Source organism: Muntiacus reevesi, chromosome 22 (genome assembly GCF_963930625.1).
Source record: "Muntiacus reevesi chromosome 22, mMunRee1.1, whole genome shotgun sequence".
Lineage (NCBI taxonomy): Eukaryota > Metazoa > Chordata > Mammalia > Artiodactyla > Cervidae > Muntiacus > Muntiacus reevesi.
Window position 1 is genome coordinate 6,504,784 of NC_089270.1, and position 14,605 is coordinate 6,519,388.

Sequence of the window (14,605 nt, forward strand, 5' to 3'; positions counted from 1 at the left end):
GCAGTCTCCTTTCCGAGTCTCAGCTTAAAATGGAAGGATGTGGCCTGCGGGTCTTTCCCCGCAACCGACTTTCTGGGATTATTTACCCTCGAGACTCCCCAGCACCTAGGGCCCTTATTGACAACCCTGACCGGGTATCTCTGAGCTTCAAGCGTCTTCCCGCCTTTGATTCCCAGGAGAAATTTTCCCTCCCAGGAGTCTTCCTTCACGATTCTGCTCGGCCTTCCGCTCCTGCCTGTCCCTGAGGCGAAGCGTGGTCCCCGCCCAGCCCCCAGCCCCGGGGTTCCCGGCCCGCCCTCAAGCCCAGGGGCCGCCATTGTCTGGCCTCGGCCTGCTCTCGGTTTTCCCTGAGAGGCAAGTTCTGGAACCCCCCAGGCCCGCTTCCCCTCATCGCTGGGGACCCCTGACCGGCGGGCAGGGAGGTCAGCGCTCCGGCCGGGGGGCCGAGCAGGCACCGGGCAAGGCGGGAGGCGAAGAGCGGTTCGTGGGGGCCGGGGCGCGCCCAGCGCAGGCGCTCAGGCGAACTGGGCGGCCGGGCCGACCGACCGCGGCCCTTTGTACTCGGCGCCTCGGCCTCAAGGCCTGGTGGGCGCAGCGGCCAAGAGGAGCGCCGACAACGCCTCTGAGACAACACCCTCTCCCCTCAGATTCTGTCGCGAAACGTTAACAGGGAAACGAGCAGGGGGAAAGACACGGTTTCTTTCTCGGGCAGACGAGGAACGAAAGTGGAGCTCGGAGGTGGAAGCGCGAGCCTGCGCCGCGCGTCGGGTCACGTGGTCCGGCAGGGACCGCATGGCGGCGGCAGCCCGCGCGCGCCCCCGCGCCTCCGCCGGCCGGGCAGCTCGGGCGCGCGCGCCGACGGGGCGGGCGCATGCGCAGGGGGCGCGCCGCCTCTGCCCCGCGGCGAGGGTGTCTATGGAGAGGCGGCGGCCGCGGCTGCTGAGGCGGCGGCGGCTGAGGCGGTGGCGATGGCGCCCTTCCCCGAAGAAGTGGACGTCTTCACCGCCCCGCACTGGCGGATGAAGCAGCTGGTGGGGCTCTACTGCGACAAGGTACCGTTCTGCGGGGCCTCGGGCTCCGGGCAGCGCGCTGGCGGAGGGGAGGCGCGGGCCGGGTCTCCGGGCGGGCCGGGCCTGCGCGGCGCCCTGAGCGTCCAGGGGCCGCGCGCCGCGCGAACCGCCGCCTGCGCAGCTGTCAGCACGGCGCTTTCCCCGGGAGCCCGCGCCCCGCCGGGGCTGGCTGCCTCGGAGGTGATCCCGGGAGCTCGCGGCGCGGCCCCCTCCCGGCCGAGGGCCTGGCCACCCGCCGCCCTCGGGGGCGCGCTCCCCGCGGCCGCGTCGGGCCCCCCGCCGGGTCCCTCGGGGGAGCGGGGCCCCTTCGCCCCCTGCCGACTCCTGGGGACCCGGGCCGGCCACCTGCGGGCCTCCTCGGCCCGGCGCAGGCCGTCCTCGCAGCTGCACCCCCTCCCCTTTCAGCCTTGTTCCCTCCGCCCTGCCCCGACCGGCTTTGGGGGGGTCTCCCCGTGCCTCCTTAACTATCACCCATCCATCCTTCTTCTGAACCCCTGACCTGCGTCCTGGCCCCGCGGGCATCTTCTTCCCAACTCGGTCTGCCCATTTTTTTTTTCCCCCTCAGCTTTGCAGGGGCTTGATTTGGGAGAAAGGTTTCTTGGCTTACGAAGCAGAGAACATTCACTCTTTTATTTGCGGTCATTTTTTTTTTCCCCCTTGCAACTTTGATTGTCCAGAGCGTTTACTGGAGGTCGGTTTTGTTATGAGACAGCTATTCTCTGCTGGAATTCTTTACGTGGGCTCGAATAAAAGGGCCTGGGAACAAGTTGGTGGAACTGCGAGAGCCGTTTTGTACTCTCAGTAGGTGCAGCCTAAAGCTGAAAAAGCATATTTGTGGAGCTATCCCAGGGCTTTTTGCCTATGATTTTCCAACGGTGTTAGGAGTCCGCAGTTTTGTCAAACATTTGTGTTGGGGAGAGTCCACCTACCGGTATTCAGAGACGACCTGTCAATCATGCTTTGTGTAGCAGTGAGTCAAACAAAAAAGCACTTAAAGACCTCTAATGCTTCAGCATAGAAGTCAACTTTGATGAACTTCCAGAAATTACAGCACGGCTGAGAGAAGAGAGGTGTTCTTACAGCCCAGTGAGTTGGTTGGAGGATGCCTTCAGTGTTCAGTGCCAGGCCACACTTAAAAAAAGCATCCACAACCATCTTTTTCCTCCCTCCATTTTGAAAATTAAAAATACACGATTCAGATATAGGTTTAAATACCAGGGTAGTCTAGGATAGTGGTTCTCAACCTACTTGGCTCGTTAGAATCACCCTGAAGGCTGTTAGAAGTCCCGATGCCCTAACCGCTACAATCAGCATCTCTGAGGGTGGGACCTGGCATCAGGTATTATTTAAAGTTCTCTGTGAGTCCAGCGTGCAGCCAAGGGTAAGAGTCACTTATCCAGGAGAAACATAATAAGTGGGTAAGTAGTCAGTTAAGTCTATAACTTCAGATTTTTGAGTTAGCCTACTGTAGTGTTTTTACCTGTTTACCTGCTCTGACCTTTGAACTTAGTTATTCTGACAGTATCCTTCAGTTGCAGGAAAGAAAAAAATTGAGGAGGATTTTTAACTTTCTCAAAATTGAAAAGGTAAAGTTAATGAGGAAGTAATAGAATTTGAAGTCTTCTATTATAGATTGGGGAGAGGTAGTCCAGGACCACCTGGAATCGTTTTGAAAATTTTGGTGCATTTTTCTGAGGGCTTAATGGCTTTCATCAGATTTCCAAATGATGGTGACCCTCTCTAAATAGTTAAGGATCACAACTTTATTTAGTTACATGCTAGACTAACCAGGCCTATGTAAAAAATTTGAAGCAGTCAGTCACTAATATTGTGTGTCATTACCTGGTGATTTGAGAACGTTAGAACAAATTTTGAAAATACAGTGCCCTTTTTAAAAGCACTATTTTAGTCAAATAAGATTCTTGGTAGTTCGATGTCCCTTCTTGAAAGCATTTTCAATTTGATATAGCAGAAATTAAAATTATCACTAGTTTTGAATTGATTAGATTGTTGTATATATTCATCAGGAAGATTAAAAATTCCAATTTTTATGAACTATGGATCAGAGAACAAGGTGCTTTGGGGGAAAAATGCATAGGAATTCTACATCTGGATTTCTTTTTGATGCAAATAGTTAATTGAAATTTCTCTTAGTATGCCCTTGGGAGCTAGAGGGGAAAAAAGTATTTTATGATGGCTGAATTGTCTCAAAGGACTATACGTTTTTATTCATTTATCACCTCAACTTTTGCCTTTACCATGTTTTGGTTGGATAGACCAGGGGTATCCAACCCAAACAGCATATAGTAAAACGTCACAAAATGAGAACTAGTTTTTGTACTTAATACAAGATATGTTAATTCATGGTATTCTTTATGTTGTCTCTGAATGCTCAGTAATTATAAAGAAGTCAGTTTTATTTTGAATATTGACTTTTCAAGTGTGGTGTATTTTAGAAGCATTCGTTCGTTTATTAGTAACACCCATTATTTATATGTTTAAGCTAGTTGATTTAGAATAATTTATTCTGAAGTTATCAGCCATTTTAAATAGTGCTGCATAGTACCTAATTTAATACTTCGCTCATGAGTTTTCTTTTACATTTTTAGAAGGTTTTATGGAAAAGTTTTTCACTCTTGTTATCCAGATAGCAGTCTTTTTAGTTAGGTAAAAGCAGAAATATTTTTGTTCTATAGCTGGGGATGTGTAGGCTTAGATTAGTTAGACCAAGTTTGCATAACTAGTCAGTGATGGATCCAAACGGAAGCCAAGTCAGGATACTGATTCCTAGTTTAATTTTCTTTGTATGAAACCAGAATAGTTTCTGAAAAATTTTTTTGTGACAGTCTATTATGAAATCTTGTTAATTCACTCACCTTCCCAATCGGGATGATTTTAGGCAATATTTATATTGGCTCACACCTTTTTTCCAGTTTATTCTAATGTCTGAGTTTTTCCTTAATCCTCAAAACTTAACAGCATTAATTCTGCCAGTGAGCGTGGAGCTTTTACTGTCAGTTGGTCCTGTAGTAGCTGGTATTAGCCGATTGAGAAGTTGTTCCTTTTCTTCAGATGGTAGTCTAAGGTTTGTGCTTTGTTGAAATCCAGATGACCTATGGTGGGAGCAAAGGGGGCAATATTTGGTCAGCTTTACATTAAAGGGTCAGAAGTGGGCTAACAGCCTCTTTGAATTGATTTCTGAGAGCAAAGTAGGTAATGGTTGTAAGGATGTGCATGGTACAGAGATTTCCAGACTTATACATTGACCAGCTATAAAAAGTTCAGTTGGCGGAGGCTTTAAGGAGTGCCCAGGTTTTTCAAATGAGAATCTTATGCCATCTATTTTATCATTTTATAAAGATAGGACATTTTATGACCAAAACCTTAGGGAGAAAACAAGCTCAGAATAATTTGAATAGATTATTTTTTTAAAATTGAATGAGTATAGCTTTATGAAGAATATATTTAGTTTTCCTTGTTTTTCTATTTCTCTGCATACCTGTAAAAACTGTTATTGAGTGACATTGGGAAGATTGATTTATTAGAGAGTATTGAATTGAGAGCTAAGGAGGGGAAAGAAAAGGGAATTTAGCACATTCTTATTATGTGCTTCCTTACTTTGAATCCTCACAAGAGCCCTGTGAGACAAGTATTGACCTTATTTAAAGATGAGGAAACAGACTTGGTGGTTAACTATTAATAACTTACCAAACTCACTCACTCAGCTAGTAATTAGGGGAGGCTGAATTTTCGTCTTTAGGACTTTTTTTTCCTTTCTGAAGCTCAGGGTTTTTTTTTTGCTTTAACCCTACTCGTTCTGCTCCTTATTACTAATTACATGATTTTATGCAGAACATTTCATCGGTGGATCATAGGTTTTTCTGTCATTTTGAGCAGATTATTACTAAGGTTTCTTCATTCAGTGTAATCTGTCTTGATCAAATGAAAGGATTATCTGGCTGAGGAACAAAAAAGTAAAAACGTACTTGGGGTAATGTTATTTGAGTTTTTGTTACTCTGTTTTTCATATCTGTTTTTGAACTTAATACATAGTTTTTTTTAAGTGACACACAACTTCAAATCAGTTTAAAGCCAGTCTGTAAGTATGATTTTACATTGTAGAGTGTCTGAGACAGAAAGTCAGTTATAAATTCTTTGAAAATATAGGAGATACTATGTGCCTGAATGTTGTTATTTTTTCATTTTATGTATTCTGGTCCTGTGTTAAGTTTGCCATGCATCAGAGGATATAAGCTTACAGGGCACTTTGGAACTTCTATAATCCTACAGTGTTTTTCAGAGTGAGTTCTGTGACCCATTTGTAGGTCCTGGAATCAGTTTTGTGGATCAGAAATAGCATGAAAAACATGAAATAGAAAAGTAAATGATGAGAGTACATCACAGGTTAGGGAGGGTAGTATTGATTCCTGAAATTTGGTAGAAGTGTATGTGTCTAGATTGGACTGTATTTCGTACTAAGTTCAGTTCAGTCACTCAGTCATATCCGACTCTTTACGACCCCATGAACTGCAGCATGCCAGGCCTCCCTGTCCATCACCAACTCCCGGAGTTCACCCAGACCCATGTCCATAGAGTCGATGATGCCATCCAACCATCTCATCCTCTGTCGTCCCCTTCTCCTCCTGCCCTCTGGTTAAACATGGTTGAAAAAACACTTGTTTGGAGCCGTACTTCTCAGCTGCAGCACTGTCACGTTTTGGCCAGATGATGCTTTGTTGTGGAGGCTGTCCTGTGCATGGTAGGATGTTTAGTTCTTTTCTGCCATACCCACTAAGATGCAGTAGAGACCTTGTCCATCAGTTCCTTGGGGGTAAAATCAACCCCTTAGTGAGGAGTCCTTTAGACCAAGCATTCTGACAGTTTACTTTGTTGGATCTGAAAAGATGGCTTGGTATCTTGTGGGAAATAAGCAAGTCTCACAAACCCAGAGACTTGATCTCTGTTTTGTGTCTGCGAGTTGTATGGTTTGGGATAAGTTATTTTCTCTGAGCTTCAGGTTTTTCACCTATAAAATGGTAAATGTAACATCAATTTACTAGGATTGTTCTTAAGAAGTAATACATGAAATTATTTAATATAGTACCTACCACGTTGTAGGCCTCAGTATGTCCCAGATGTTGTTAGTGTCTATGTTTATTGTTTAGTTTCAATCAAGTCTCTATGATTGAATAACTTTGCAGAGGCAAGCAATTTTAAAAAATGATTCATATACATAAATTTTTAAAAAGTTAATTTGTATATGCTCAGGTTATTCTTTTCACTGCACTGACTTTAGATACCTGGTTAAAGACAGTTGCTCTTTTCAAGTGGAGAAAAACTGTTCTGTAGGATAAGGACTTCTAACTTTATTTGGGCTAAATAGCTCAGTTGGTAAAGAATCTCTCTGCAGTGTAGGAGACCCGGGTTCAGTTCCTGGGTTGGGAAGATCCCCCTGGAGAAAGAAATGGCAACCCACTACAGTATTCTTTGCCTGGAGAACTCATGGGCAGAGGATCCTGGCGGGCTACAGTCCATGGAGTCACAAGAGTTGGACACAGCTGAGTGACTAACACTTTCACTTTCATTTTTTCATAGGAATAAGGAATAAGAGAAAAACCTAAGTAGGATTATGTATGTTATATTCCTTGTTCTTTAAATATGTTAACTTACTAAATTGTCACAGGAGCCTTATTAGGTAGTTAATGTCATTAGGCCTATTTTACTGAGGAAGAAATCGAGTGAGGTACAAAGCTGGCAGAGATGGGTTCACACCTAAGCAGTCTAGCTGCAGTCAGCATCTTTAACCACTCTGCGGGACTGACTCTGTACTGCGTAGAGTCCTTTCCTCTAATTTGGGTTTTCAGTCTGTAGCATGACAGGGTCTTTACCTGAGCTTGTTACTAAATATGAAAGATTTTCTCATAGTTCAGTGAGAATATATGCGAAGCTTCCTGCATGTCTTTTTTTAAGATGTTATTTTCCATAACTCACATGAGGACATTATTTAGTTTCCTGCTATCCTTTTGTTTTTTTAAAAAATTTTAGTTATCATTAATGCTTTCATTTGTTATACCTCTTATCAATATCTCTACTCACTCATTTTTAATTTCTTTTAATATAATGACACATGATAGTATTTGCTGAGGTTAGCCTCTAGTGAATTTTCTTGTAATTTTGTGTGACATTTCTTAGGAGAAAATTTACAACCTTGGATTAACCAACTCTATCCCCAGTTATTTTTGTGTGGCTAAGGAGCTAAGAATGGTTTTTACATTTTTAAGTCGTTGGAAAAAATAAGAATAATATTTTATGACATGCAAAAATTATGTGAAATTTAAATTTTAGTGTCCATAAATATCAATAAAACTTCATTGGAATATGGCCACGGATTCATGTGACTACTTATGTGCTACAACAACTGAATTAAATAGTTGCTACAGATGGTATGCCCCACAAAACTTAAAATATCTGGCCCTTTACAGAAAAAGTTGCCAGCACCTGTTATAAGTAATTTATTTATTGTGGTTAGTTTGTTATTTTATTTCCCATCACTAGAATGTAAACTTCATAAAGGCAGAGATGTCTGTTTTGTTTACTGAACTATCCCAACTACCAGAAACAGTGACTGGCTTATAATAGCTACTCATTAAATATTTGAATAAGGTTAAAAAAACGCACATGAATTTTTATAAAAATGAATAATTTTCAAAGTAATGATAGCTAATATTTATTAAGCACCAATTTAATCTCACAGCAGCTATGTGAAGTACAGGTAGTTTTATTATTCCCATTTAACACTGAGAAGAAACTAAGACATTGGCGAAAAATAGCTTGCCCAGAGTTACTGAGCTTAATAGACAAGTAGAAGGGAACCACCCCTAGAGAATCTGACGCTAACATCTGTTTTTTGTAAATGACCTTTATGCCTCATTCCTCTGCCTTTCACAGAAAATCCTTGGTTAAATTATATAGTGGAATAGTCTTACTTTAGGAGTTTTGTCATCTTTCTGATGCTGCGTCATGAGCCTGGTCTTCTTGCCCAAAACAGGCAATTAAGACACCTTGGACTCTTCTCTATTTTCGGAATACTAGATCAGACTTGGCAGAACAAGTCTAGGAAGTATGGTGTTTGTAGCTTCTTCTTCATTTACTCTGTGTTGTTTTTAACCTAATCAGATTTTCACTTTTAAAATGGGTTTTGAAATTGGAATTGACATCATAGAAGATGCATTGAATATGACAGTGGAGATAACAGAAGGTTTGAATATTACTTTGAACTTCAGCTTGAATCAAGTTTCTTGATAATATGTATGCTTTCAACATGAGAATTTAACTTGACATTAAATGCAGAAAAATAAAATTATATCAGGATTGTCATTTTCTCTTGTTGAATAGAATTAGAGAAAATGATAGTGTATATATTTATTTATATTTTCATTGATTTTAGCCTTTCCTTCAAGAGCATACACTTTCTTATGCTCTGATGTACAAGGTGTTCACACTGTACTGCTGAAGTGCCTCCACTCTAGGAAAGGACGTGGTTCCTTACATAAACTGCTAAGTGTTGACCGTGGTTTTCTTAAAATAAAAAAAAAATTAGTTCTCCTAAAATTATCTAATAATGTTCTAATAGCTCAGTACTTTATTTTCTGAACAAATCAGACTCATCGTGATATTAAAGTTAAAACAATTTATAATAGAAAGTTTTTTAATTTCTTATATTGTAAAAGTAGTATAATAGCATACAGGGCATTTGAACAAAGAAAAAAGTGTGTCACTTTATCCTAACACAGCTCCTTTAATGTTTATATATAACTCTGAAGTATCTGTGTTTACTGTATGGAATTTAGTATATGGAATATAGAGTAATGGAATTTTAAGTTTTGAGGAAGTCTGGTTTAATCTCATATTTAAAGAAACTGTGTGATTTGTTGGTGTATATATCCTTTCCTTCAGAAATCAACATCTTCCCTACCTGGGGCACTTTTTATTATACCATTAAAACTTATAATTTAGGAATTTCCTTTTCTACTTTAACAAAGTGTAAGGGAGGTATTTTGCTCTGTACAAAACTAAATAGGAGTGCATTTGAATATTTCCTTTTGATGCATATTTGCATGTACTTATTATGCCTTCTTTTTAAATTTTTTCCAGCTTTCTAAAACCAACTTTTCCAACAACAATGATTTCCGTGCTCTTCTGCAGTCTCTGTATGCTACTTTTAAGGAGTTCAAAATGCACGAGCAGATTGAAAATGAATACATTATTGGTTTGCTTCAACAACGCAGCCAGACCATTTATAATGTACATTCTGACAATAAACTCTCTGAGATGCTTAGCCTCTTTGAAAAGGGTCTGAAGAATGTTAAGGTGAGTTGTACAAATGATATTTATCACAGCTTGTACCATCTTTTGATATATCATTGGCAAAACTTGTTAGTGTTTCATAGCAAATAATGTTGTGTTAAAAAAAAATGACACTTTTAAAGACAGTAAGGAAGACTTTTTCCAGGTGATTACTGCAGTGGAGTTTTGCAGTCAGGGAGAGAGATTGGACTGAACTCAGAATATGACAAGGACCAGTGGGGAAAGCCAGAGAACAGGCTAAGGGTCAGGAAAATTACTAAGAGGAAGCATCAAGGCTGGGAGATTCCTGCTAGACTGACCTTTGTTGCCTTTTGCTGAGAATAGACCAAGGTGGCAAGATATTGAGGATGCATAGATACTTGAGGGTTATCAAATGCTGAGGGTGGTGGGGGTAGGGTGGATAAACTGATTCTGGATGATTTTTGCTAAAACTGGTATAATTGGGCCAAGGACAGACCTCAAGGTCAGAGCCTGGTTGAGAAGACTCGGTGGAGCCTGAGAAGACTCCGGTTTAGTGAGCATCTTTGTCACACTTCTTTGTTGTTGGTTAGTTGATGTTTTGCTACCCTATGGCCAGTATCCTGCCAGGCTCTGTCCATGGAATTCTCCAGACCAGAGTACTGGAGTGGGTTGCCATACCCTCCTCCAGGGGCTCTTTCTGACCCAGAGATCAAACCTGGGTCTCCTGCTTTACAGGCAGATTCTTTATCACTGAGCCACTAGGAAAGCCCGAATAGATGCAGTTATTGGTGACAAAAGGTAAGATGGGCTTCTCTTATAGCTCAGTTGGTAAAGAATCCACCTGCAATTCAGGACACCTGGGTTCGATTCCTGGGTCCTAAAGATCCCCTGGAGAAGGAAATGGCAACCCACTCCAGTATTCTTGCCTGGGAAATCCCACGGACAGAGGAATCTGACAGGCTACAGTCCATGGGGTTGTACACCACTTAGTGACTAAACCACCACCAAAGGTAAGATTGTTACTTAGAATGAACAGGGCCATGGGGCTGATTACAAAGAATAATTTTTAATTGTGTAACATAAGATTAAAGATATATTTGGGTATCGTGTAGGATAATTGTGTAGAGAAATTTCTCTATTAATTATATTTATTTATTATAGGGTAGTTGAAATTTGATCTTCCTCTGTCCCCCTTTTGGCTTGGTGAAACAGGACTTCAGTTGCAGCTCTGTCAGACCACCACGCACCTTTCATTGATAAGTTTGTATTCTAGGAAGAAGAGTGTTGTGCAGCAGGGAAGAGGACGGATTGAAGGGAAAGAAAAGGCTCAAGCAGGATGGTTGTTATAAAAAGATGATTATAATAGTCTGTACAAGAGTACATAGTAGCCACTTGTAGGGAGATGGGAGACTGCCTAGGGAGAGGTACTGGGAAGGAAGGTGGTATTTATTAAATGCTTGATTATACTCTTTGGATTCATATTATGTTCATGTATTGCCTATGCAGTGAAATGATTAAGATCACAACTAAAGTAGTGACTTGCAAAGGCAGAGGGGAGGGAGCAGACTTCAGAGCAATGTAGGACATGAGGTTGATAAAGGCAGTGCTTGCAAACAGCTTCCCTGGTGGCTCAGTGGTAAAGAATCTGCCTGCCTGTGTAGGAGGAGCGGGTTCGATCACTGGGTCAGGAAAATATCCTGGAGGAGGAAATGGCAACCCACTCCAGTATTCTTGCCTGGGACATCCCATAGACAGAGGAGTCTGGTGGATTGTGCCCATGGGGTCCCAAGAGTTGTTCGTGACTTAGCGACTACCACCACCGGTGCTTGAGTATAAAGGAAGGAAAGGAGAAAGAGAAACAAAATGAAACTGAGAATTGAGCTTGGCTTTCTAGGGAATGTAGATGAGACTTGGGGAATGAAGAGATCCATTATGGACAAGTTGAGTGTGACTTGTTTGTGCAGTCCGGGTGGATGTTGATTAGCAGGAGGAAGCATTAGCTGGGCTTCATGCTTGGAAGAGTTAATTTGGTTTGGAAAAGCAAATTTGAGTATGCTTAGGGAAAATGTGTAAAATCCTGAGAGAATAGGACATTGGGTAGACTTAGGAAGCGGTTGACTATAAATTAGTTCAGAAAGGAGGAGACTAGAGAGGACTCAGCAGGGAATAAAATGTTCCCACATTTTATCAGTTTCACTATTTTGTAAATTCTCCACAGGTAGTGATGGATCAGTTACAGGGAGATACGATCTTAGTTCATATGGGGAGGAACAGTTTAGCTCTTGTCCAGGATTACAGTGCTTTACTTCAGGCTGGAGCGAGAGCCTTGCCTTCAGAAGTGTTTATGGTGTTCTGCAGGGTCGTGTAACAGCTATTCTGAATTGTTTAGTGAAGGATACACTGGGCGACCTTAAAGGGATTTTGTAGTGAATATAGTCCAGTAGACTCTTGTGGACTGCTTAGAGGTATATTAGGAAAATGAACATATTGAAATGGTATAAATCTATGCATTAGAAATCAGTAGAAGTTTTGAGCAAGTGCTTGCTATTTCTAGACTCTTTATGACTTTTTAAAAAGAAGTAGGAGATCACATTAGTAAAAGATTTCAAGATTCTTTAAAGAGATGTTTTGAGGCCATCTTTTGTACTTAGAAAAGTACAGAGCCCACTTTGGTATTTGTTAGTCTAATTTTTTTTTCTGAAGTTTCAAGTAACATTTTAAACTGACTGTAGGATCAGATATAATATAAATTAAGAGGCAAAATTTTTATAGAATACAATTTTTTATTTCTAGAATGAGTATGAGCAGTTAAATTATGCAAAACAACTGAAAGAGAGACTGGAGGCTTTTACAAGAGACTTTCTTCCTCACATGAAAGAGGAAGAGGAGGTAAGTATAATTTTTCCTCCTTGTGATTTTGGTCTATAAAATTAAAAAGTGTTATTTTGATTCTTCAAAATAATACATAGCAAGATGAACCTCTAGAACATTTTAGAAAACAAAGAAAAACCCAAGGGAAAAAAAGCATTAATTTTGTCTCCTTAGAGAGCTCATTGCTTTTCATTGAATGAAGGATGAATTCATTTACTCAAAACATATTTATTGTCTTACTGTGTGGATGAACCTACCATGTTGAGTGTTAACTTTTTATGCCTCTAATGTCTTTTCTCAACCGTTAGAAGATTTTAATATATTTTTTTTAATGTTTTCTGTGTTCATCCTAAGTTTAAAGATTTTTAGTGTCTTTTTTTTTAGTAGTGGATTTCAGTAATTAAATGGTGGTGTTGAACTTAGCAGCCTTATGCCTCGTGCATTCCTGTTAGGATGTCACTGAATGGATGAGCAAAACACTTCCTCATTCTCTCTTTTCTCTAAAGTGGGGTGAGTATCAGGAAAGGAATAGAGGGAATATTTTGTGAGGTACTGGATTTTTGTTCAGCTGTAAATCAGGTATTATAGTGGTTCTCACTGTAATAAGGCTTCACTTTGTAACCAGATGGCTGTTAAAAAAAATCTACTTTTAAGCCCTTTCTAGATCAGTTAAATCATATGGAAAGTAGATATTAACAAGGGTATATTTTAAAGGCTCCTCAAATCACTGTAAAATGCAAATATGCAACCAGTTCTAAAACCACCGAGTTACTAAAGCAGTGTTTATTAACCTGTGACGCACACCAAAACGATCTGTGGAACAGAGGGAAAAAAAGCGCGCTTTACTCCACCTCTGAAGATTCTGATTCTTTCAGTTGGAGGTTGGGGCCCAGCATCTGTTTTGAAGAGAGAATCTCCTACATGATACTGAATAGGTGAAGGTGTCGTCGAGCTCTGGATTTTCTGGTTCCAGCCCACCGGGTACCATTCTCATATGATTCAGAGGCCCCTGCTTGGGTAGAGGTCAGTTGCTGTAGAGGCAGGAGACAGTTAACTGACTTAAATGTCTCACCAGAAGAGGATGATTAAGAATGTATGATACAGTGTATGCAGGGAGACCTTTTGGGTCGAATACTTTTAAATCGACTGAAAAAGCCATAGAAAGAAAGATCTTGATGGTGGTATTCTAGTGTTAACAGCAACTTTTATGCCTTCCAAATATGTGGTCATACTACTACACTTGAACTATTAATACTTTAAAAGATGTAGGTTAAAACAAAACTAATTAAGCATATTTCCTTATGAGTATTGTATTTCCTTTAGGTTTTTCAGCCCATGTTAATGGAATATTTTACCTATGAAGAGCTTAAGGATATTAAAAAGAAAGTGATTGCACAGCACTGCTCTCAGAAGGATACTGCAGAACTCCTTAAAGGTCTTAGCCTCTGGAATCAAGCTGAGGAGCGGCAGAAGTTTTTTAAATATTCTGTGGATGAAAAGTCAGATAAAGGTGAGACATATGTTTAGATAGCTGGTGATTTATTCATCCCAAGGTCATTTACTTCTTGTTGTTATGAACTTAATATTTTGTTTGAAAAATAATTGAAGCCATTTCTTTTCAAGTATGTAAATTTATTTGAGGACAATAGTTTCTTAGGATTTATTATTTTCTGTGATAATTTATGGGCTTCCTTGGTGGCTCAGTGGTAAAGAATCTGCCTGCCAATACAGGAGACATGAGTTTGATCACTGGGTGGGGAAGATCCCGTGGAGAAGGAAATGGCAACCCATTCCTGTATTCTTGCCTTGGAAATCCCATGGACAGAGGAGCCTGGTGAGCTACAGTCCATGGAGTTGCAGAAGAATTGGACAAGACTTAGCGAGTAAACACCAGTGATAATTTATACAGCTCATTTATTTGGGCCACATGCAATATAGTGTTTCTTAAAGTAGTTTATATATAATAATAATAATAATAATATTGATTAGCAATAATAACTGTCAATACTACTTATATATTTTAATAATACTTCAATAATACTAGGTATTATTATTATTGCCAATCAAAATTATTGGAAACTACCATATATAGAGCACTTTTGCAGGGTCATCCAGTTTTCTGAGCTCCACTGACCACAGTGGCTGTTTATATCTGTCCGTTTTTTTTAAGTCAGTTTTCAAAATCGTTTGATGTTTATAGTTTCATCTTTACCCTTTCTCACAGCTTATATGCAGAAATACACAGGGGAGGGAGTATGAGAGGCATAGTTTTTCTCTGTATAGTCACTTTGAGAAAATAAATGACAAATGGAAATAAAATATGCCTGCTTTTTTCT

General features: G+C 40.8%; 1 protein-coding gene across 2 annotated transcripts in view; it reads left to right on the top strand.

Annotated features, from left to right (window-relative positions):
• The first annotated feature begins 870 nt into the window (after positions 1-870).
• Positions 871-14,605, top strand: part of FBXL5 (F-box and leucine rich repeat protein 5) — a 44,010-nt gene continuing 30,275 nt past the window's right edge. The window contains exons 1-4 of one of the 2 annotated variants that reach the window (XM_065913947.1): positions 871-1,052; positions 9,225-9,440; positions 12,192-12,287; positions 13,593-13,779. In XM_065913947.1, the coding sequence (XP_065770019.1) occupies positions 969-1,052; positions 9,225-9,440; positions 12,192-12,287; positions 13,593-13,779 (583 nt within the window). In that variant the 5' untranslated portion in view covers positions 871-968. The remainder of the gene's footprint in view (positions 1,053-9,224; positions 9,441-12,191; positions 12,288-13,592; positions 13,780-14,605) is intronic. The other variant, XM_065913946.1, reaches the window with a different exon arrangement.